A 25847-nucleotide genomic window follows, 5' to 3' on the forward strand; every position below is an offset into this window, starting at 1 on the left:
ATGCAGTCTTCATTTTTGGAGGTTTTCAAGACCTGACTGGATAAACCCCAAGCAACCTGGTCTGATCTTAAGGCTGACCCTGCTTTGGGCAGAACATTAGACTAGAGGCCTCTGGAGGTCCCTTCCAGACTGAATTAATCTGTGAGTCTATGAAAAATAATGTATCCAAGTTCAAAGTCCATTGTTCTTATTCCCCCTCCTCTTGGCTACAAGGAAGTTCATGAAAGATTGAAGAGACCTGGGAGAGAACTGTATATGTGGAATTTAGTAGTCTTTGGTATAGTCCATTGCAGTTGGAAGCTAGTCAGAGTTTCTACATGTTAAATTCTGTCATGGGGCTTGAATGCTTATGAAGAAAATAGTAGGAATAAATAGCCTATCTTCAGCACGAAAGGGGGTTAAAATTGAAATGCTCTGCAGTTCAGCACTGGAGAGGTGTAACACAATACTTATTAGCTATGTGAAGTGGTAAAAGAATGAAGATTATTTCACCTGAAGAGGATGCTGAGAAATCTTAGTAGGAGTGAGCAAAACTAGGTGATTATATTGCCAGTGCCAGATAAAATGAAGAATAGACACAAATTATATATGTACATCAGAAGGGGAGAATCTGAATTACTCATCGGGATTAATAACCATAAATAACCTTCCAGAGGTCACACTTTTGTGTTCATTATGTAGGTCAAAGAGTCATAGAAAAGAAGATTGAAAAACATGTGATGATGTCATTTGGTCTAAAGCTTGAAATCCAGAACAATCTCCAAAAAAGTTTCACATGTACTGCTACGAATTAGCAACCAGAACATTGTAACTTTTGATCTCTATTGATGTTGACTGAACTTGAAACATCAATCTAGAAATGAAAGGTGTGCGGTTGGTGAAGTCAACCATGAATTGCCCAGTTTTCTCAAGAAAAAAATGTAATGGCTGTTTCATTGACTACCACTTCACATTGATAACAACTAATTCTAAGTAGGTTACAGAAAAATACTGCAAAAAAGGTATTATGCTGTAATTTAAAACAAAGGTAGGTCCTTCGGGTTACCTGATTTCATAGGATATGAAAGAAAACAGTCAAAAAAGAAAAGATCTGGGGAAGGCTGACCACAAAAATTCCCTGAGAGTAAAGAACAAATAGATTAGGGTTGTTTAGTTAACAGAAGAGATCAGTAAGCTGTGATGTGAAAGGCATATCAAATAATAAATAGCATCTAGAAGGTCAATAGAACTTTTCTATTTGCTTTTGGAACACGAAAACAACGTTCATATTTCAGAAAACTGAAGTGAACTAAACAAGCAGGTTTTTATTTATACAACCGAGAATTAAACTCAAGTTGATTACTACAAGACATAATTGCATAAAAATGCTTCAGAGGCTTAAACAAAGATTTAGCCATTGATGTGAATATAGAGTTCCTCCAGCTCAGATTAATCTGATTGATTTAGGAAAGCACTTCTGCAGCAAGTAGAGATGCTGTCTTCCTTTCACCTTTTTGAATCACATCAATAATAATGCCAAACACAAGATCTATGCTTTTCCTTAAACCTGTGAGAACTGAAAAACTAACACTGCCCATCTGTTTTATTCTGCTTTCATATTTTGCAGCACACATACAAACACCACGGGCTTGGTTTCTGCCATGTTTAAATTTGTTTTTTTTTTGCTTTTGCCTATATTTTCTCCTTATTTCATCAAAAGGTTTCATGTGTTTCCAACACAGGGACAGCTGTTCTTTGCCAGTCCAAGTTGCTTTTTAGTATTATCAGAGAAAATATTTCAGTTATAACAGTTCTGGATGGCTCTGAATTCACGTGTGTAATAACCCCTAACCCTTTATTTGGTATCAGAAAAAATCCAAAGTACATTCTTTCAACTTTATGTCTGGTGAATTTCTCTCTTTGCCTTGCTGGCTCAGAGCAGGATTTAATGCATTATCAGATTTCCATTCTCTTGAGTTTCTAAAATCCCACAGTAACATCGATGAGCATTTCAGTTGATAGCAGTTTTACCAGCATGACTTATTAGGAGTATTTCCACTTTTTAATGATGATTGGTTTTCTCTGAACAAGGACTGTTGAGGTTTCAACTCTTCATTAACCAAAGGTAACTTACAGAGAAAACTCAGTTGTGTACAAACTCATTAAATGAAGTCTTACATTTTTAAAAGCAGCTCTTAACTGCTTTTATTTGAATAGACAGAAGACATGCTCACTTTCATTCAAAAGACAGAATCTAGCATATGAACTACAGGTGTAAGTTGAAACAAGAGAGGTTCAGACTAGCTATAAAGGAAAACTTTCACTATGGGAACAGAAAAGCAGTGCAACAGGCTGCCCAGAGGGGCCGTGTGGTACCATCCCTGGAGTTTTTCAAGACGTGACTACATAAATCCCTGGGAAGCCTGGTTTGATGTCATAGCCCATCACGCTTTAGGCAGAAGATTGGACTAGAGACCTCCTGAGGTCCCTTCAAACCCGTATTTTTCCCATGATCCTTTATGTATAGGCAAGTTCTGCAGGGAGCAAAGAGGGCTTTCTCCACCCTTCAGGTCAGGAGCAGCATCTGAGTAGCTTCCTATAAACCACACCTAGCACTACAGCCCACAACGAAACTCCTCCAGGGGCAGTGGTAATGCCTAGAGCCTACTGACAATAAAACTCCACGGGTCACAAGATATGCTTGTCTCAGTCTGGATGTGATGAACCCATATTTACATGTGTATCACTAAAATTCATTGGCTTACAGCTGAGGCAGCCTATGCCCTTGCTGAATGCTAAGGGTTTTTTTCTCAGAGATCATTTCAAAGTATCCAACAGAGAAATTAAATTAGATGGATTTTGCATTCTCAGAAGGATGCAAAAGAAGCAAGATCCAGACAAAGGCCCTTGAAGTCAATGGAAGGATTACATTGGCTTCAGTAGACATTGTTTCAACCCTAATACAGTTTTTCTCGTACTCTTTTCTCTTTAGTGCTGACAAACTAACTGTATGTTGTGTAGGGTAAACCTTGAAATACTGAGTTTAAAGGCTTTTTTCTTAATTATGCAGCTTGTTTCTTATATTAATATTTTTTTCCTTATGCAGAAATAGGTATTTGAAGTTACTGTTTTCACTGGGAAAAAGAAAATTGTGTTAAGATCACAGAAAGTCACATTAACTAGTTTTTAACCTACAACGACCTTCATGATCCTGTTTGCCTTGTCTTTGTCAAAATAGTCCCAACAGTCATGACTGAAAGTAAGCATTGCTTGTATTCTTGGATATAGGGAATGTTATACGAAGACTAGGAATCTGCATTGACTATTAGATGCAAGCGTTAAAGTCTAGAAGACAGCTGCTACCATTAAAAAAAAGCACAATAAAAAGCAACAACTTCTGGATAACAGCCTGAAGTCATGCAGGGATAATTCCAATAACCTCAGTTTACCGACTATCTGATTCTCTCAAATATTAAATTATTCTCAATTATTTGCTCATAACCCATTTATATACTACAGAATATACCTGACCAGAGCCTTTTATTTTTTAATTAGTTTTTTTTTAGGTTTAGTTAGTCACACCAATGTTTCACATTAAATCACAAACATATACCTGCCACATAATAATAAACTAATGTGACATGAGTAGTTCAGGACAATTTTCATTAAGATTAATATTAGCTGTATAACAGTTCTTAACAGCCATAAAAATGACAATGAGTTGGGAAATATAAGCTTCAGCTATGGATTATTCGAGTTCATGTGAGACATCACTATATCAGAGCACTAGAGTGAACCATATCGTATATTATAAAGGGATTGTGAAAATTCTGGTTTTCACAAATAGGGACCTTAATTCCTTCCTATTTGATATTTAGGTTCACAAATAATACACACATCCAAGGTGTGCAGTTCGTAAAGAAAGTGAGTGCTTACATAGTGAGGTTTTCTTATGGCAAATTTGTTGAAGCTTTGGATGAACGAAAAGTCAATATATACTGGCCAGTGTACAGCCCAGAGATGAATTTGGTCAGAGGTGTTTTGCTTCTATAAGGGCAGCACAGAACTGATGTATCCCCCAGAGCTGAACTGTGCAGAGTACCTACCAAGAGTGCTTGCTCGAGGAACAGCCTTAATAAAGTCTGATGCATCCTCTCTTCCTTTCATCAACACCTCATCACTCATTTATCTATCTATTTATTTATCTATTTATTTATCTTTTTAGGTTTTTTGTTCCTGACCAACATCCTTCCTAGTTTCAAGAAATGTTCAATGGTATTAAAACAAAATTATAGTAAGAATTTCAGAGTTCTTTACTGTTATTTTCTATTAGATGGATGGGAATGAAAGACTTTTGACTGCTCCAGACCTGATAGACAGTTCACATACCCCTCGCTTAGATCTCATCAGTAATTGCTGCCACTTACTGTCCTTTCATAAAAAGACCTTCAGAGCCTTCTGTTCCTGCTCTAATGAATGCCATGACATGACACAACCCTGTGAATCACTGTAATTTTGAAATTTAAAGACTTCAGGAAAACTGGAAATTAGCAGAGAAGATGTGGTACTAGATTATGAGAGATCTGTAAAGAAAAAAACATCTTGTGGATGCTTGTATGAAGGTGGATGTCTTTCCACAAAGCCTCTGACACCCAAGCCACCAGAATAATTAAGTTCAGAAATAGGCTGTCACAGTTCATGGTGTCTGACTAAAACAGGAATGAGGAAACAATGTCTTGTTAATAAAAGCCACTGGTCATAGGTGTGGACAGCAAATGCAGAAACAAGTTATTGAAGTGATGAAAAATTAAAGTACTGGTCCTGATCATTACATATTTAAAGTTGGGCTAATTCACTGACAACCAGAGTGACAAGTTACACAGGTAATTTATTGTTGCATAGCTTTTGCTGAGCTGAGCTATTTATAGGAATAAATAAAAAGGAATGCACCTTTTTTAGCTATTTCTTTCTTGAGTAAGGAGAAAATTCCAGCACAGTTGAGTTCCACTAATTCTGCCTGAAAGCAAAATAAACTGCTATTTTGTGCCAGGATGTCCATGCATAAATTTATCTTCTGAGAAGCAAAGGGTACAATAAATCATTCAATCAAGTCAGCCATTTCCATTTGCACTTTCTGGAGCCTGTTATACACAGAGGACTTGCAATGTCAAAGGGCATCGCTTCCAGTGTCCTGTTCTAGTCTGAAATGTCAAAAAGCCTAAAATATTAATTGGTCTCAGTTCTGTCCATTGGAACTTACTTAGTCAGCCCCATCTCCATCCAGAAAAAAAAAAAAATCTGCATTTCAGACTCCAAATAAGGCATGCAGCCAAATTTGTAGTTTTGCAGTGATTTACCAGATACAGTTTCAGAATCATCAAATTCCAGTAGAAGATCGTTATTTTCAAATAAGTATATGTATGTGGATAGATAGATATCAGATGTCTTAGAAAAATTAACTCTTTCCTTCAAAAAAGGCTCAGACTAACAAACATTACAACTTGAAAGGTAATCTGGTTTTATCACAGTGTTTTAATAGTTTTATGATTCTTTAATTATATGTTCAAATCTCACAGTACTCATTAAAGCAACTTCTAAATCTAGAAATTAATAGAATTCCACAGAATTCTGTGTGAAAAAAATGAATAAAGGTTTCAGGATTTGAAAATTATTCCATAAAACTGAAGCACCTTTGACAAGATTCTATACATGCAATCCCAAATAATATATTTATTGCCAGTCAGAAGTATGTAATTTTGTTATTATACAATCTGTGATGCATTATTCATGAACCCAAAGTAGTCAACAAATCAGTAGGCCTTGCAAAAAAAAAAAAATCTTTTTATTGTGTCTTCCTATTTAAACTCTTCTCTTTTATTTGAAATCTTATCTTTCTCTACAATTCCCACTCCTGAGGCTTTAATGCAGAAAGAAAAAATCCATAACTACTTCCAACTAATTATCTGGTAGCATGCATTCATATGATTCTAATCAGAATCTTATCACCCAGCCCATTACCCAGCCCACTTTGGAGCCTTTTCCTTCTGTGTGGCAACAAGGCCATTTTCTAGTATGTACACAAGATATAACTGCTGTAATAATTATGACAAGTGAAAAAGGTCTCACTAATGAGGGCCTCTGAAGACCCTACCTCTTCCTTTGTACCTCTAAAGAGTGTCTGGACACTTGGCTCAAGGCTTGGGATTGTAGTACCTAGATATATCGAAATATGTTACTGTGATGCTGAGCATTATGGTGCCTGTGGTTCCTTTTCAGTTTAGTACTATTTTTTACCAGGTGTCCATGAAGATCTGGGATTTTCTTAGCAGTTGTACTACCCAATTGTATATAGATCTGAAAATAAAGATGTCAAAGAAGGCACCAAAACATGCTTATTTATAAATACCTCAACTACAACAAGCTTGTTATTTTCCAATTTTACCTCCATTTGGAAAAAAACATGAAAATAGCTTCACTTCTCTACTTGTAACAATAGGTGGCAGTAATGATATCTACATTTGTCTGAATGGCCAGTGGTCTTTGGAAACACTGTATTTGTCAATTTTAGCTTAGAGAAATAGTTGTAGTAGATATTGTTACCCCAGGTTGAAGAAAATGACCTTTTTAAAAACAGGAATCCTATACTGAGCCTTCTGGGTATATATAGCCAGATAATAGTCTTCTTTGGCTAGATTCAGCTCCTGAATTTGCATAGATGCTAAATTAAAATGAAAATATTAAACACAGAATATTTCATTATATTGTTCTTTCTGAAGATCCAATATGACTTTATCACAGAGGTAATTATATACTGCATGTCCTGGTTTCGGCTGGGATAGAGTGAATTTTCTTTCTAGTAGCTGGTATAGTGCTGTGTTTTGGATTTAGGATGAGAATAATGTTGATAACACACTGATGTTTTAGTTGTTGCTAAGCAGTGCTTACACTGGTCAAGGACTTTTCAGCTTCTCATGCCCTGCCAGTGAGAAGCTGGGGGGGGCACAGCCAGGACAGCTGACCCCCACTGCCCAAAGGGCTATTCCATACCATATGGCGTCATGCTTGGTATAGAAAGTGGGGGGAGTTGGCCGCGGGGCAGCGATCACTGCTCGGGGATGGGATGAGCATCAGTCAGCGGGTGGTGAGCAATTGCATTGTGCATCACTTGTTTTGTATATTCTTTTATCATTATTATTATTATTATTATTATTATTATTATTATTATTATTCCCTTCCTTTTCTGTCCTATTAAACTGTCTTTATCTCAGCCCACAAATGTTACTTTTATTTTCTAATTCTCTCCCATAACCCACTGTGGGAGGGAGGGAGGGAACGGCTGTGTGCTGTTTAGCTGCCTGCTGGGTTAAACCACAACACTGCAATAGTAAGAAAAATAGGTGAAGATTCTTATGTGCTATAAAAGCTGGAAAGATTTATCCAAAGGAGAACATGTACCTGTCCTTTGCCTCCTCTGTGTTGCGTTGTATAATGTCTCAGAGACTGGGATTGGAAAGCACTACTGCGGATAGCTTTTACATAACAAAACCCAGGCTGTGTTATCCAGGATTCCTCTTCCGGACACAGTGGTTCTTTTCCAAGTGAACATTAACCAGCACAAATGACTTGCAGGTGATCCAATGGTTAGTTTTCATCTTGTCTGAAGGACTCAAAGTAATGGCAAATTTTCCACTTCCTTTGCTAGAACTGCTTTCTAGAACTAACACTAGACATGACCACAGCCCTTAGACTTTTGGGTAGCTCTGAGGGGAACCTTGAACAACTGTCAACACTGTAATGACACCAAATCATCACCACATTTCAAATAAAAAGTCTTTTCAGCCAAATGCTTCTCCAGATCACATGGAGGAGTCATGCAGAATCACCACGTAGCGGTAATTTGCTGATAATCTTACAGCCGATGACTCTAATCTTTTCTGTGTTGTAGCATCAAGTATTGCTCAGACCTTCTGTGCGTACAAGGGTCATACCCCTACATGTGAATCAGCTTTCAAGAACAGGTGACATCTCTGATAACCACAGGAAGTGCATGACTCATTAGATGCTAACTGGAGTGTGGCATTTGGAAAGAATTATCTGGTCCAGCAGGAAAGCATATACAGATATTCTTTCCTCAGAGATACCATGTGAGAGCTTTTGACTAGGAGTAAGGGGGAGAAGGTACTCAGCATGTACTCTGCCAGCAATTGCACGAGTATCAGTCTCCTTCCAGTAAAAGGCATAGGTCCTTTTCCAATTTACTCAGGCAGAAATCCATGCGTGAAACTAAATGAAAGAAGAAATTGATGACGTTTGTCCTCTGGCTAAAGATAAATCAGGAGAGCATTGTTACTGATAAGCACATTTGGCTTTATCTGTTGTAAAAAGCTAGCATTGAAAGTGTGGTGTTTTGCAACAGCTGAAATTCGTATAGCTGATCCTTTGTTTTTCACTGCATGAAATACAGAATAGATTCATTCAGATATATCACATGTCCAAGAGTTTGCTCAGCTTATCAGACAAAATCAAAAAGAAAATATACAGAATTCCAAACACACACACATGCTTAAGTCAGCCACTGGTCATAGTGTATAATTACGGTATAATATCCCTAAAATTTGCCTTAAAAGCCCTACCAACTTCTATACATAAAAGTTCATCAGACCTGTTAGAACAGCAGTATACACAATAATAATATCACATTGTTTACCAACTGTTTCCTTCATCCATACCAAAGTGCAATTAATTACAGCCGACATGGCTGGCAATTAAAGTACAGTATAGCATGGCGGACTTCACGTGCAGGCCAAGGAAGATGACAGCAACTTCCAAAGGTTTCACGTTTTCAGCGAGTGCCTGGGCAGTCATGCCTTCAACGCAGCAGTGAAGCTTCCCATTGAGCACATTTTCTGCTGATCCGAGTTTCAGCAGTACAGTGTAGCGGGGAGAAGGGCTGTAGACCAGCAAGCAGAAAACAATCATGCGATGCTGTGTTGCTCACTCTGATCTGAAACCCCAAATGTTAGCATGAATGTCAGATTCCCCATCACCCTTACAACTGCCATCATCTCCTGCTGGCTCGTGCCCGTGACATGAGAACCATGGGTGTAAGTGTTTGGGCCTTTATTCCTCAAATTGATCGCCTCAGACCCCGTAATATACACAAGCAGGACATATGACAGAGAGGAGGCTGAATATGTTCCACAGTCAAGTGAGCTTTGATGTCCTGCATATGCTTCCCCTTCTGGGTGGTTTTATAGATTTAATATATATAAAAGTGAGCTGCAGTCGACCAGGCTGGGAGGTGCAGAGTCTATGCTTGAAAAGAAAATTGTATTTGGTAAATGATTAAAAAACCTGACCTGCTACTACCTGAAACGTCAGTAGAAGCTGGCTGGTCTTCTTGTGAAATCTACCAACAAATGGATTAATTCTTTGAAACTGAGGGGCAAATATCTCATTTTATGCTGCATTTGCTCCCTCCAACCAATCTTTAATGTTTTGAACAGAAATCTCATGACACTTTTCTACCTCCAGCCTCACCTGTCCTGGAAAGCAATGCAATAAATTACTTCTAAGAATAACTCTGGATGGTTTTAGGAGGGAACATTTACAAAGAAACTCCCAGAGCAATAAATATATGAATTCCTGGAGATTGCTCATTAAGATATATGAGACGTGACAGGATATCTTTGACCCAAACCACAAGTCATGTTTCAGTACACCACCTTTTTAAGAAGTCTCCCTGTTCTAAGAGATGTCAACAACATATTGCTCGGAATCAAACAGCCAAGTATTACAACTCCTCTTGATGAACCTGGATAAGGAATGAAAGATTGGCAATAGTACTTGAGTCCACAGAATGTAGTAGCAACATCCTGGTTAAGATTACTAGGCAAGAATACAGTACTGGTGAAGGTGTTTTTAAACTAGACTCTGCGCAGAGAAACTGCTGTGACAGTAACTACTTGTACTGAAATTATTATAAGGATTATTCTTGCTATTTATTCAACTGAAAATAAAGATGAGATTCAGCTCAGATTAAGATACTTGCATTAGGTTCTATTGTGAATTAGGCATCTATATTCCCATTTATAGTCAATGTATGTATAAACAACACTGTCACTGGAGTGTAAAGAGCCATTCAGATGACTAAATGTCTGGTTTTGGATGAGCTGAGTAACTTTTTAGATTCTGTTGGCTGTGTTGACTAGGTATCCACTTGCTTGGACAGCCAACTAAAAATAATACAGAATCCTGCATTTACATCTTGGTGAACTGTGGAAGAAATTTTTAAAAACATAAGAAATATCTTGCATGCTGTGTGGAATTACGAAAACAACTGGGGATGTTCTCGAGTCAAATTATTCTAATGTGTTATCACAGAAGCGCAGGCAGGTATTTAAGCCTCTTGCAGGAGTCACGCTTCTGGAGCTCATTGTCTTGTTTGACGTCACCTCACACCACGAAGAAAGCAATCCTTCATACATGATAAATTGTGCTGTAGTTAAAATAGCTTGCATGCTTAAGAATTTTTTTAGTTGGTGCCATCAAATAAAACATCCTCCTCATTTGTGGCATGAAAGCCTCTGAGGTTCTGTATGGTCTTCTAGCCGGGTGAGGCTAAGAGGGGGATGTCTGAGGAAGGAGCGCAGGGGTTCCTTGCTCCCCTCCAGGCAGGTGGCCATCACCAGCCCAGATGTCTGTGGCATCCAGGGAACCTTGCACTGCCACACAGAGCTGCTTTTGTACAACTGGAGCCACATTTCATCTCAGGGAGATAAAATCTTGTCTGATGTAAGGAAACTGGTAACGAAGTATTTCTTAGGAGGGAAGAGCAGGCAATAACTGAGCACCACCATTCTTTCCATTAACTAAAGAGTTACACTGGTTTGATGTGTATGTTCAAAAATCTAGACAACTAAGGCTTAATAAATCAACTTCTCAGCTTTAGATCTCATATGCTATTGCTTTTTGACGCTGTATCTTCCAAAAGCAAATATTAACCAATAATGATAGGATAAACGACTGTCGGCTGGAAGTGGACAACCTTACCTATATGCTCATAATTCTTAGTTCCAGCAGCAGAGGTACTCTGGAACTCAGGGAAATAAGCTGGTACTTTAATTAGTGTTCAACTCTCTATACATATGTAAGTGCATGTGTCTGCATTGGGGTCCGTCTGTAGAGCGTTTCTGCGGCTGAGTAGGTTTGCAGAAGAGTTGAAGGGGCACCATCAGGGGAAAATTCTGCAGCATCTCAAATTAAGAGGCAAGCTGTGAGTTTCTGTAGATTTTAAAGGCAGAACTCTAGATAACTAATACATTTAGTTAGCATAAAAGCTGAGAAATGCAGCATTCTGGCAATAAGTTTTCCACTCAGCAAGTCTTGCTAAGTGACTATATTAATAATTGTTATTGATTATTGACAATAAGTTAATTATTGCTTATTGACTTGCATTCAAAATAGACCTCTGACACTTGTTGAGTAGACCTGTTGATCTGATATTTTTAAAGAGGACCATATCTTAATTTTTATAGCAAGTTGAGAGAGCAACATAGCAAATCTAAGACTGCATTCCCCCACATCAGCAGCTTTTCTAGGAACACGCAGAGAGATTAATTTTTATGCCAGTGTATTAGTTCCCATCTGCAGAACCCTGAGCAAGGTTTTTCACAGCTGATGAATAAAGCTGTTTGACCCCAACAATGACCAAGAGAGACATATTCAAAACCACTCAGCCTTCAGTAAGCCTTACCCCTGGAATTCATATACGGCATCGACCCCCTATTTCCCTTGTTACTGCACCCCCTGACTTCATGGTGCCTCTCTCCCATGTTCTCCACTCTCTCTGGTCACTCCTGATTTTGACTTGCAGGGATTGTCCCTCTCCACAGCAGCTTTCCCTTGCCCACACCTCACATGGCACTCCCTCATCTCTTCTTCAGCCCTCCTAGTGCCCCTCTGGATATCTCCTCTGCACTTTACGCAGGAAGATTATGTCCTTTTTCTTCTTGGTACGCTCAAGTCCATGTATCTTACACCAATTTCTTTTTTTCTTCCTACTGGCTCTCCAAAGTGTAGCTGTTCAGCTGGCTGAAAAATCAGCCACGTTCACTGAAGGTCCAAACTGTGAACTCATGGGCCAGATATTCAGAGCTCGGCATAAGACTGTCCAACCAGTTTGGTTTTCTGACACTCTTAAAAAATTGATACCTTCTCTGCTGTTATTTTTCTTGTAGTTTTTTTTATAATTCATGAAGTCTTTTATCATTCCAGTTCCATTGCACATCACTTGACGTTGAATGATAACAACCACAGAGAAGGATGAGATTTTAAGCAGTATTGGTTTTTACTAAAAACTGATGAAGTTTAAGGGTTGAATAAAGCCAGAGAAAAATACAGTTTGAAGCTCAAAATCTGAACTAAACCTGACAGCAGAGTAGAGACAGTACCTGTGTGTAGAAAGAGGGCCAACAGTTTAATAAGAAACTCATATTTACCTTCTAAAGTACCTGTGCTCATAATTAAACCCCCAAACCTAAAAAAAAAAGGTGTGAAATGTGCAATAAAAAAATCACTGAAATAAACCATGAAACTATAACATGATTAGACACAGAGTAGTCACTGTGAAAGGAAAAAAAAAAAAAAAAGCTCCAGCCTTGTGTTGTTTTTATCATTAGACTAGAAAGCAACTCCTCTGCATTCAGAACAGCACCAAAGTTTCATGTGTATAACAAGATGAACAGAGAAATGACTGAATAAAAACTGGTAGCCACTGGAGAGAGGTTATTTCTCATTCTTGTCAGCCTGACTGTAAAGATGATTTTGATCATCAGTGTACAGAATGACCAAATTCACCAGAATCTAATTTAATAAATTTTGGTTCATTAAAAGTGTACTGTCTACCATGCGCTGTTCCCACCTTGCAAGGTCCCAGTTTGGCACAATATTTTAAGGTCTTTCCCTGGCGACAACAGTTCTGCATGTGCAAGAGCACCACAACTGCCAAATTACAGGCTTGCCTTGTCTCCTCTGCTGCAGGAAAGTGCAATTATCCCCACTGGGTCAGCAGGAAATTCCCCAAGGGATGAGTGTAAGCTGTGCATGCACATGTTGGGAGAAGCGGAGGCTCATCCGTAGGACTGTCTGTCATACAGCTTCAAAACTTTGAGCTGCTGTGCTTTCTCCTCAGTAAAACTCATCCAGGGGAGCTGGGCCAGGAGTTCACAGAGGATACAGAAATGTTTGAAAATAACCTCGAGGGAATGCCCTGAGGAGCTCCCAATAAAGGATAGAGAGAATAAATGCAAGAGAAAACAAGTCGAGAAGGCAACTTCAGCAGAAAAAATCTCATAGCAATCTGTATCTTAATTACAGTCCCTGCCCACCAGATGATTTGTTTTGAAAGATGAAACTCCGTCAGATGATCAGTCTTACAACTCCCACTCTTTCTTATCGCTCCATATATCTGCTAAGTCAAAAATTGTACAAAGCAGACCACATCTCACCTGAAATATCAAAGCTGTACTGAAAGCTGCTGAATGCATTTGTAAGGCAAGAAGGAAGCTTAAATTGCAATATCCTTTAACAAAAATGCCTTCTACCACACCATGGACAATCTAGTCAGTTCCTGAGATATAAAAGACTATTGCACTCATGAGGAAATAATGGAAATGTGCACTTTTTGCCTTAAGTCTTTGTTATTTTCCATATATTAAAACAAAACTTACATTGTAAGGAAATCTCTAAGGGAAAGATAGAACACTCTATGTATGTATTGCTCATCCAAGCTGAAAAAATGTTGTAACCATTAAAGCAGAAACAGGAGAAAGAAGCAATTGTCCATATGCTGCTATTGGTTTATACTTTGCTCAGCCTGAAGTTTAGTCTTTTTCCCTATTCCCTCCCTCCATCTACATACTTTAATCAACGATTTTAAATTTCTTCACTGACTACAAACAAAAAGATTACTCAAACACATTGCATGCAAATCTGCCACTTCAGTGGAGAGAATATGCCTGCATACAGTAATGATGTGAAATTTCCAAGATGCAAACATATCAGAATACTTTTAATACAACATTAACACCAAAGCTTAGGAAAAAAGGATCAATGTTGTATCAGAGGGGGTTAGCTCTTGTTCTCTCCCCTGTTAATTAAGACTTCACATCGTTGCTAATTTGATCTTGCTGGTGAGCGGAGCTTTCATTCAGCCTCTCCTCCCCTCCCAGCTGGCCCGGGGAGGTCGGGACAGCAGCACCACCCTGGGAGGGCAGGTGGAGGGTCACAAAACCAGGGTAAAGCAGGCAGTGCCGTATGAGGCAGGCAATTAATACTGTGGATACTGTTATGCTTCTCTAGAAGGAGTGCCTAATCATTTTAATTACTTATTCAAAATTATTTAAATGTATTTATTAATACTCTTGATTATTATATTTGGAATTACAATATCAACATGCTATTAATACGGTGGTCTTTGCTAGTATACATAAATTGGGAGCAGATGCCTATACTAAAATAACTTGAAGCTTTAAAGCAACACCCAGAAATTTGTAACGGATTTATGTGAAAGAGAGATGGCTCTGATAACACTCATACTGCACTGGCCACAAAAACCCTAGCAATATACTAAAGCAGAAAACTAGCATAAACCAGATCAGATTTGCGGGTGGAGACCTGAGATAATCTTGAATATAGAGCTCTGCTTCAATTCTGTCAGCATCTTTGGCTTCAGTGTCTGAATCTCTGAAAATGATTCATGACGAAAATTTCAGTCCTGAGGAGTGGGGGAAGGAAGGAAGGAAATAATTTAATTTCATTATCCATCAATAGGGTTATAAATTGTGCAGACAAGGGACACATAGTATTGTAATACTTATCATGTGCCCTGAAGGCTGCTTGTGTAAGACTTCTCTTCCTAAAAGGTAGGTTAATGTGAAGGGATTATTAAAGAAAATCAGCAGGAGGGGAAAAACAGTAACACAGACAGGTGATGGCAGCTGATTTAGGTGGGGGTGCACTCTGCAGAAACTATAAGCAATTCACAGAAGCAAGTCATTATGATGCCAGAACAAAAGTAAGGATGGGCTTTAAGAAAGCCCTCTGGAAGACAGACGTAGATGAAAAAGCCAAACCAACGGTGTACCCCTTGCCACAGTGACTGGAAAGTGCAAAATGCAGAACATGGAACTGGCAAACTGGTGTATAATATCTACATGGACTTTATATGTTCCCTTTGAGCACACTCCACAGAAAAGTGTGTGCTGAGCCCAGGCATCAGTGGACCTGCTGGCATCTCCAGTGTGCTGGCTATCACACTCACTGCAGCAGCAAGTGCTATGGCTAGGTAATTCCCTAGTAGCTTTTTGTTGCCCATTTTCAAAAAGATTTGTACCTCCTGACATGACAGAGAGTCTGAATTTTCCTGGGTCTCAGTTTCTCTACATTGTCTCCTCTTCCTGTGTACTTAGCCGTGAACAGCATGAAGTGCTCATTCCCTCTATGGAAATGCTTTATCTTGCTCCAAGAGAGATGTGTTTTCTGGCAGTGAGAAGCATGGAGCTACAAGTAGTAGGAGCAAGTCAGACATGTATAAGTCCACAATGCCCTAGTGATGGAATTGTGATTTTAGAGTTTTAGAAAAAACAAGATTTTTTCATGTTTATTTTGTTGGTTGCAGCTAAATGACAGTGAGGTGAGAAAGGATTCAGGAAAACCTTTAAATAGTGTGTAAAAATTAGAATTCAGATGAAATTGTTTTACATTCTTTCTAGTTACATTATAGAAGAATTAGTAAGAATTAATACATAACTTTTTCTTCTAGATGCATGTCGTACACTCCTCTATGTCTAGATCATACCTATGCTTGTCTGGGTGTCTGTTTTTAAACAGAGAAGCAAGCAATAAGAAAACCAACTACAATCACAGAACTTATTTTTTTTAGTGAAGGACACTTGTTCTCTAGAGCTGTATACAGCACAAACACTTAGGATGGGGTCGATTTAGGGTATCTTTGGCTACTAGAAGTTTGTCACCTAATGCAAGATAGTTGGCCAAGCTCAGTCTACAGTTCAGATCTTCCCTCTCCTAACGTTGACCAGACACCTAAATTTTAAATGATGTAGGGCTTGTGAGATGACTTCTCCTTGGCTAAACAAAATATTTCACGTAAGCACATTCTTACAACTTAATAAGAAGAAGGAGGATGAAAGAAAGGGCCAAGGGTCAACGTCATCTACTCACTTGAAAGCTGTAAGGAACCAAGCAATCCCCTGCTGACTGCAACGAGGATTCGTCAGCAATGGGGTATGAAAGGAGTGAGGGTGTGGAGGGTGTCTTCTGGTATTTCACCTGAGTGATGAAGGGAGAGCGCATTATGCCCACAATAAAAGATTGTATCAGTGCCAGTGGCAGGACTGGAGCACCCAATGCAGCATCATGCATCCCAGTGTGTTCCCTGGGTCTCTTCCCCAGTACAGGCAGTTTTACTTCATTAGTAATCTAGTCTCTGGATACTGAAATCTCATTGTGTTTCCAAACCAACTTCATTTATTTGCAGTAAGTCATCTGGTACATCAAATAACTTTTTCTTTTACTGTTGCCAAACAGAAGTAAAATTAATTTGTTCTTGTAGGTAGAGAGCTCTGTTCAAAAGTTGAAAAGCTTGTTCTCTGCATATTCATATCTTGTGACACCTAATTCTTTTTTTAAGGACACAACTGAAATTTAAATACCTTTTGTGCCTAGAATTTGTGAATCACTTTCTTTTTGATCAGTGCTGGTTCATAAGCATTCAGCAGGTTTTCTGTGCTTTGTGGTTTGCATGCTGTTTCTTTTTTGGCTGGTTTTGTTTTTTAATTTGCTTCTCTTACATAACTCATTGCTCAGTTCCTGCAATTTGTCCTTGGAAATAATGCGGGCTTGCACTTGTTTAAAGAACATAATACAAAGACATGGAAGAGACATAGGAAGACACATTAAGAAAATTCAATGGACAGGCCTCTTGACCTGTCATGATCTTTGATAGTGCTTATGAATAGTAGTCACATTATGGCTATTTTTCTCCCATTTCATCTGCTTCAGACTCTATTACATTTTCTTCTTCGTCTGCACATGCTTACCAGCAAGAAAAAGACTACTGAAATCCATAAGGATCTGTGTCCTTTTAATATGTCCTGGTAAATCTGAGGTTGGCACTATTCTGCCTGTGACATCTGTGAGAAACAATAAAGGGCAAATTCTCCATTTTCAAATAATTTCCAAACCTATTTACTGCTTACATACTAAATGGACAGTGTTATGAAGGGAATATTTTAAATTAGAGTTTGTTCTTTTGGTGTATGGTGTCACAAGTGAGACTGGGAAGGCCCATTTTTAAAGAAGAGTTTAATCATTTAGACATATTATCTTATTTCACCAGACTGCTGGACACCTTGAAAGGCTCAGTGGTGATGAACAAACAGGAATCTCCTACACCATAGCTCAGCCTCGCAGTGCTGAACAAAGAGTACATCTTGTCTAGCTGGTAGCAGCAAGACACCCTTACTCTGCAGTGGATTAGCTGGCAGAGGAAAATGTAATGCTCAATTTGTCACCATTTTCCATTAGCTTTTGCCCACCCTGCACTGCTGCTGAGTAGCTGTTCAGAGCTGGAATAGCTCCTGGTGCTACTCTCCATTGGAAGCAGAACTTGCAGGAATGGAAAACAGAGTGATGATCACAGTAGTCACACAGCACAGACCTGCCAAGCCGGACTGATTCCAGTCATATTGTGCTTCAACCAGAAATTTATATTTATGCTTATATATGTACACATACACACACAAATGGTTCTGCATTAAAAAACCTCACTGAAAGAAAAAAGCCCTGGGCATGCAGATCAAATAGCTAGTCCAGTATCCTAAAATTGTGCTGGAAGGTTATTGCAATTTGCTTTCCAGACATCTGCCACATCCAGTCTTCTTTCTGAGCAGATGAAAACCGATGGAGCCAAACGATGATGAAAAGTTGTAAGGGCAATGCAGTTAACACTTGCCCCCTTGGACAGAGAAAATGTGATTTTATCAGCATGAGCGTGTTACTTGGGCAGCAGCCGCAGCACCGCAGGGCCAGCGCTGCTCCGAGCCAGGGCTCCTCTAGCTGCAAGAGCGTCCTGGGAGAGACAACACTGGAACTACTGCTGGAAGAACTAGCTGGGTGAAAATGGGCAGCCTACTTTGGTGAGAAAGCAGGTGGTTTTATTGAAATGTATGAACAGCAACATTTGTGAAAGGAGGAAGCTGAGTTACTCATGGCTGAAATAAGTTTATTCAGCCTTTGATGGGAAAACTTTTGTCCAACACATTATTCACTGGTATTATACAAGCAGCGCTGGACAGAATGTGTTTAGTCATACTGTCTTGAAACTCGATGTCTGCTAATGCAGAATGGCGGATTTGATCCAACATTTGCGAATGAATGAGACCATGTGAATTGTCAGAAGCCTTTCTGTGTGTACTGGATCCAAGGGTCCATAATAAACACCACTCATCCAACCTTTAAGGAACTATTTTTTCATTTAAGAGATGTGGATAAAATATTATTACAGGAGGGCTGTGGGGAAATAGGGTTTTGTGATATAGCCATTCCCTGTGACCAACAATTTAGACGTATCTCAATATTAAATTAGCTGTTGTTTAAGTTAAGTGATAAATTTGCCCAGAATAGTCTTCAGATCATAGCTTGAAACTTATAGCTTTTCTTTTTAAAGTTTTTATAACTGTGGCTGAACATCTATGTAAATGCAAACATTTACAATAGAGCTGCGAGACACACAGTGCAGCATTCATTATTGTGCCATAATAAATAAATCCACTATTGTAGAATTATGCATGACAAATATGGATTTAAATACATGGATGTGATTAATAAAAATGGCAAGTTTCATAAACACACCAGAACAGTAGTGGTTTTTACACTATTTATGGTTAAAGTTGTCCCTGCAGAAACAATACTTCTATTGCTGAAATGATTGCCACGTTCAAAGTACACAACGCTAACCACATCAGCAAATACAGAGGCATTGTATGGCATCTCCAAGGGGAACTGGCATAACACCAATCTGAACACTTGTACATCCATTCATCCATGCTTGATAATTCCTGTCTCCTTCGTAACCGTTTCCTTTTATAGCAAACTCCTGGGGCTGCAGGTTAATCTTGAAAAAAACCTTTCTGTCATTTTGCCGGATGCAATAGTAATGGAAACCTGAACACATTTCATACACATCTGTAAATATTGAGGAGGAGTTAAGTTCCTGACTCACACATCATATATTCAGCTCTTTATAATACTGCAATTTGCAAATCCACCTACCCAGTCTGATGAATCATTCAACTATTCTTTCTTTGTATCACAGACAAAATTTAGTAGGGGGCCCTCTCAATGACTCTGTGACTCCCTAACCTTTTTTTTCCCCTTTTGCTGCCAATGCACTCATTTAAAAGTGAAAGATCTAATACAGTTTTGTAGGTTAGCATGCGAATGCTGGCTGGAAGGACTTGGTCACAATGATATTGCTGAGGTCTGCTACCACGAGATATAAACACCAACAAGCTCATTGGTTTCATCTCTGACTGAGATGGCGTGTTTGCAGCAGTAAAGTAGTGGCTACACGTCTCCTCACTGTGCATCGCTGCTGGCTCAGCTCCTGAGCCAATTTAAATCAGCATTGCGCTGTTGATGCCAGCCACGCTATAGAGATTTATGGCAGCTGAAGACCCATCCCGCAGAGTGCTGTTCCGGGTGGCGGTGAGACAGAAGGCAGAATGTGCTGGGACTCCTGGCTAAATAACGTGTTCAGATCTCAGGTCTGCCAGCTTCAGAATAAGCATCTCTTCTATAACACGGTGGAGTCCTGAACCAGATCTGTTATACCCTAAACAATAATCCTCGCTAACCAGCCAGTGAGACCCACCACAGGCTAGGAAACAGGTATTTTGACACGTCTGGTTTTGTGAAAACTTTTGGTGTAGAGTGAAAGCAAAAAGCAAACTCTAGAACTTGCCCCCAAATGGAGCCAGCAACCAGCTCCAGAGCCCCATGCCTTCCCCTCCCTTGGTGCAAATTAAGTGTTGAAGGCAGTGGTGTTACTCTATACTACAACCAGTGCAAAAGAGAAAATTAAGTAAAATCAAGTGCTTACTAGTCATGATGAAGTAATACAGAAGAGAACAAAGCGTCTTGCCCAATTTCACAGTTGGACCATGGCAATGCAGACACTGTCACAAAAAACTATAAACAACCACAATGACTTCAATCCAGTCCTTCATTCTCTCAAGACATCTGCCACCTTTCACAGACTTTTCTGTGAAACGCTTTTAAGTCACAGGCTTGTAGCAAAATACGAGTTTTGATTACAAACTGGATTCTCTCATGAATGTTTTGACAGCCTATTTGCATAAAATGTCTCATCATTAAATTGAGGGTGAGGAACACACTTATCAATTTGTTTTTCACCAGGAACATTCCTTAAGGCAGAGAAACAAAGGTCAGCCAAAATTCTGAGCCCCACTTTTAAAATATTCACTGAGAAAGGAAAACATATGCAAAATACCTGGAAATCTACTAAAATAATAACAGTGTGCTAAAGATACAAAATTTCAGAAATTGTTTGCAATGTTTGTGGGAGTTTTAATTGCAAGCAAAACTACTGTTGCAATGTTTACTTGAATTTTGTCTTGCACAGTTTCAGTAGTGCAGAACACCCATCTACCACTGCACCTCAGATCAGAGAGATTTCGTACAGACTCTCCCTCTTCATAAAGTCAGATCGTACTATTTTTTGGTTCTTTATCATAAAATCATGAGGCAGCTCTGGTAGGTGGACAGGATGAAAACCCTCAATTAATATTTTTGGAGGAATTTATTTATAGTGGACGCTGGAAGATCTATGGCACAGCTTATTTTACTTCAGTCTCTCAAACTCACATCCAGCTTCAGCAACACACAAAACTAATTATTTTTGTATTCAGACCACTGTAAATCAGGGAGGAATATCCTGAATATAGCCTAAAAAGAGTAAAATAGAAGCTCAAGCCCATCGTTTTATAATTTCATAGCTGCTGTGTTAACATAAAAGGAGAAGTTACCCCGCTGCTTCAGTTAAATGCCAAATTGTTTAAGGAAAACAAACAGACCCTGATGCTTGACACCTATTTTTGACATGAATACTATGATTTCTTGCTGTAAGGCAGTAAAAATAACAGATTGTTGTAATCTAAGAAGTGCAAAAGGATGCACCATCTATCACTGTTCCTATTTATTTCTCCTATTTCTCTTATTTCCCCGCCTCTCTTCCTCCTCCTGACCTTCATGCAGATTCTGCAAGTAAACAAATTATTCTTTATTCTCAGCCTTTGGTTTTGTGACCTTTTCCTGATGCTGTTGTGTGAAGTTGTACTGGATTACAACATTTTTGTGTTCAGGAACATTGGGGCACTGGAGAACTAAAAGTAAATTAAAAGCAGCCATGAGGTGGTTACGGGTTGTATTTAGTGTTTAAGGACCATAGTAAAAAACATACATCATAGTGTGAGATAAAAACAAGAAAAGGGCAGATTGAGAAGGATATGGAGCTACTGAATGGCTGAGGGCAGAAAGAAAACCCTTAAAAAAACTTTTTCAGAGCCAGATTCCACCCCTGGATAACAATGAAAACTTTTCGGAGGTTTTGAATAAACAGAACCGTGTAATCAGATATGTGATAAAATTCCTCTGCTCTGCCAGAAGAAAGCAGCCCATCCCTCAAATGAAATTCACTCACCTGTGAATGATGTGGTATCTCTGCAAATAATCCAGGGAAAGCGCCAGCTCACAAATGTACAGTTTAACAGTTCCTTCATTAAAGTGGACGTTCTGCTGCAAGTGGTAACGCAGATCACCTCCGAGTAAGAGATCAACCACCATGAACATGTCTTCTTCATCTTGAAAGGAATACCTGGAAGAAAGAGTTACAGCTGAGATATCAGGGTCGGTGATGCAGCCACAGCCGTGCCCTGGGGTAGCTCTCTACAAGTAGATCTGTTCAAGGCAAGTCCATGGTTTGCTCAAAAGGCATACACCAGTTTCTCACTGCTGTGGTCCAACCCTGAGACCAGACTTTGTGGTGGGACTCTCTGCATGTCAAGGCAAGCAGAGCTTGAACTGCTGCTGTACTACTATCTTGTTTTAACCATAGATTAACACCTGAATGTTGATAAAACAGTAATTAAAATACCTTTCAGGTTTTTACATTTTTAAATAACCATATACTCATTCAGTTGGCAAAATGGCTTGCTAAATAGCAGCGATAAAATGGAAGGCCTTGAAACACACTTGGTATTCACACACTTCCAACTGTAGCTCAGTGCCTATGGAAAGTATCCTGACAAAATCAAGAGCTGCTGTCCCGGGGATATTTTCCAGATTCAGTAAATATACACAATGTCCTATTAGCTGAGCATTTTCTATAGCTTGCAGTGTAGCTCCAAATTCAATATGAAATAAAACTGTAATTTTACTGCCTAACAATACATATTTTTTCAGTCTGCAACTTAATATCTTATAAAATGACAGTCTTCATGTTTACTGACTGAATTCTTCTGGACCCTTTCCCAGAACTGCCTGTTGAATACCCCGAGGACCAAACTCTGACCTGATTTAAATCCTGTAAATCCAAAGGTGTAGCCAGTCAATGTATAGTGTGTATATATAGTGCTTGGCCAAGCAGGAATTTCCATGTGTTTCTACTTACCTTGGCTATGCTGCCATTGCTCTGTTTATTTCTGATCTGAGTAAACTGACAGAAACTCTCTGGTTTTCATTTCTGAATGCAACTGTCTAAGATACAATATTTTGGATTTCCCAAATGGGGAATGGTGAATACCTTATTCCTAATATGAAGTCACTCTTCTCTTAGAAATTGTTTTAGAATTAATTTTGATGTGAAGTTGTATTAGCTTATACCAGTTGTGGATATGGACTGCTGAGAGGTGAGCTGCAATGATAGTGCCTCTTCCATCACCTTTTCTCCCATGAGGTGTGTAATATGTGTTGGCTACAGATGTGATTCAGTTCTCCTGAACTGTAAAATATATGCTAAGGAAATGAAAAAGAGTGGGCTTCCAGAAAGTCAGTGCCCACCCTCCTCCCAAAGGCAGAAAAGTCTATATTAGATTATTTTAATTGACAGTTACGTACAGTTTCACTTTCATTCCCAGGCTTGCACTTTCTGAAATGAGGCACTGCTTAGGGGTTGTCACAGATGGTTTGTTTTGAATTTAAATGCTTTCTATTCTTTCCAAACACAGTTCTGAGAAGTGAGTGTCTCTAGGTACTATGCTCTTCTGTTGCATTTCTGTATGCCTGCCAGATGCCAGGAGGGGAAAGCCATTTTATTTGCATTAAGCTTACTTCTCAGTAAGTCAAATCTCTGAAGCAAAATAGTGAAGTAGGTGGCACATGGTGTCTGCTCACCTCTGGAGACTCAGAACTTCATAACATACACGTTAAAAAAGAGAAGGCTTCAATTATATTCAAATTACTCTGAATGTTGCGCATTACTGAGCCTGGAGCAATTGCAAAAGGAAAGCTTAAATAGGTAGTTATGTTTAAGATTTTTTTTTTCTTTTTTGGCACTGCCGTTATTTTAAATGAAGTAGTTGTAACATTGAGCAGATGTATTGAGAGGTGTTATTTGTTCCTTCAGTTACTGCTTGAGTAAAGTGTAGATTTTGTCTGATTCCTTTCTATATTAAAAAAAAATCAAAAATGAAAAGTTACAGATTGAAAACTCTACTTAAATATATAAGTGAAATATTGTGTCTAGCCTGGGACTAAAGAGCTCTCCTGGTGTCTAGAATCATATGATTACATGTCAGTAGAAATGTTTCTGATGCAACACTGGTCTCGAGAAGGAAAATGTCCTGAGTCATTTCTTTAGTGATTCAGCCACCATGAGGCAGAGGGTGAAGGCAGGGTAAAGAGTGACTGCTGTGAACTTGCTTTTAAATTCAACGACTATTCCTCTTTCTGGGAAACTAATGAGTGTGTTTCAAAGTGTACCCGTGAATGTTTGTCTAGATAAAAAAGCCATCATAACAATCCAGAAATAAATGTGAAATCTTGTCCACATCCAGGTGAATGATAACACTTGATGGAACTGGGTTTTCATTCCAAGCACGTGTTTCTGCTGATGAACTCTGGTTTCCTATGCTTGTGAGTAGGGAATGGTGGTCCTTTGTTGTCTCCCAAGCAATCTTTTGGTGCATCTGTGAACCGTGAATGATTTAAAAGAGAGATCAAAAAGTTGAACTGGAAAGAGCTAGTACTCTATCCTGTTGCATTATGTCAGGCAGTAGTACCCTTTGCATAGAAGAACATGTCTACAGTCAGGTGCAGAGGGTTGCATGTTATTTTTGCTCACACTCTGTAACAAAGTAAGAGCAACCACACTACGTCAGCCTAGACATCTATCTAGCTTGGGAGTCACCAGAGAGCAGACACTCAAGGAGGAGCAAAGAACACTATGGAGATATATAAAGCTTTCCTCCAGGATTCAACTGACCTCCACCCATTCACTGCTCCTGGACTTTCTGGGACTCCGTTTGGCATCTCTGGGAATCCAGGCTGGGATGACGAGAGATGGGTTTTGTCCTGGGACCTATCAGACCTGTTAGTGAATGACTGGTCTCCTGCTACTACACCTTGCATCTCAGGTAAACATATTAAGGTAAGTGCAATCCGTACAAACAGAGCTACGAGGCTTCCAGAGATGACTCTATGTCTAGAACAAAGTGTTTTGAACCCAAACAGACAAAAAAAAGAACAAAACCCAACCTGCAGAGACTCAGAAGTATGGCTAATGTTTGCACTCATCAGCCTTCTTGCATCTGTCATGACCTGTGAACGGGGCACAGGCCAGTTTCATCTACATGTTGAAGCTAGAATGGTGCACACTGAGACATAGATCTTGAGGACCTCTGAGGACCTCTGGATATCCTTTCCGATGTTCTCCTCTTTCACTTGGAGCCAGATTTTTATTTCATTTCTAATCACATATACCTGCAATAACTCTGCTGATCCTGTCAGGAGTATTGTGCATACTGGTGTAGTTAAGATATGAGCTGTATAGGCCCAGTTTGAAAGAACAGGTGCTGTGGATGGATATGTTCAGTATACCAACAGACTTCTTCGCCCACGCTAAATTATACCGCACCCGACATACATCATTATGCTAATCATATGCATATAGCCATGGATAATGGTGTTTTCCCTACACAGTCGAACCAGTTGGGTCAAACCTGTGTGGATGGCATTTCTCCGACTATCTGGATCAGACCAGAGTGCAATTAAAGCTGCTGCAAACAAGACCATTCCAAGAGATTTTCTGGAGGGTAAATGAGTTCATCCCAGTGAAATTACGTGTCTACAACCTACAGGAGAGCTTGGCCATGGCAAACAGCAGAAGATCTTTAGAGGTGATGGCCACTCCACTAAGTAGCTCCAGCAGTTTTAAGCTACTGAATGTAGAGCAGGAGTTGCTCCAGGTCCTGCTGTGCAGCTGGGTACCGAACGCTGTTGCTCCTGCTCTGCATTAAGGACTCACAGGACTTGGTGTACCAGCTCCTGACCAGTTTCGTTTGTCATGGTCACAAGCAGTCGTGCCCTCTGTCTCTCTCCCTTCTACAAATCCAGTATTCTTTCTTTACACAAGAAATGAAGTATTCCCTTTCAGCTTCTTGCTTTTTCAATATTTCAAGAAATAAGTGGTTTTGATTTATTGGTGTAAGAATTGAAATTGACAGCAAGTGAAATATTTGCCACAGGAAAAATGAATCTTTGAAAATATT

At 39.3% G+C, this 25847-nt stretch overlaps 2 protein-coding genes across 2 annotated transcripts in view; both read right to left on the bottom strand.

The window, feature by feature from the left end:
- The window catches only part of EVC (EvC ciliary complex subunit 1), a 510906-nt gene that overhangs the window by 237440 nt on the left and 247619 nt on the right, over positions 1 to 25847 (bottom strand). The gene's annotated exons all lie outside the window — the stretch shown is intronic.
- The window catches only part of STK32B (serine/threonine kinase 32B), a 180748-nt gene that overhangs the window by 62920 nt on the left and 91981 nt on the right, over positions 1 to 25847 (bottom strand). The window contains exon 4 of the mRNA XM_075499171.1: positions 21782 to 21955. Within this exon, the coding sequence (XP_075355286.1) occupies positions 21782 to 21955 (174 nt within the window). The remainder of the gene's footprint in view (positions 1 to 21781; positions 21956 to 25847) is intronic.

This window comes from Mycteria americana, chromosome 4, assembly GCF_035582795.1.
Source record: "Mycteria americana isolate JAX WOST 10 ecotype Jacksonville Zoo and Gardens chromosome 4, USCA_MyAme_1.0, whole genome shotgun sequence".
Taxonomy (NCBI): Eukaryota; Metazoa; Chordata; class Aves; order Ciconiiformes; family Ciconiidae; genus Mycteria; species Mycteria americana.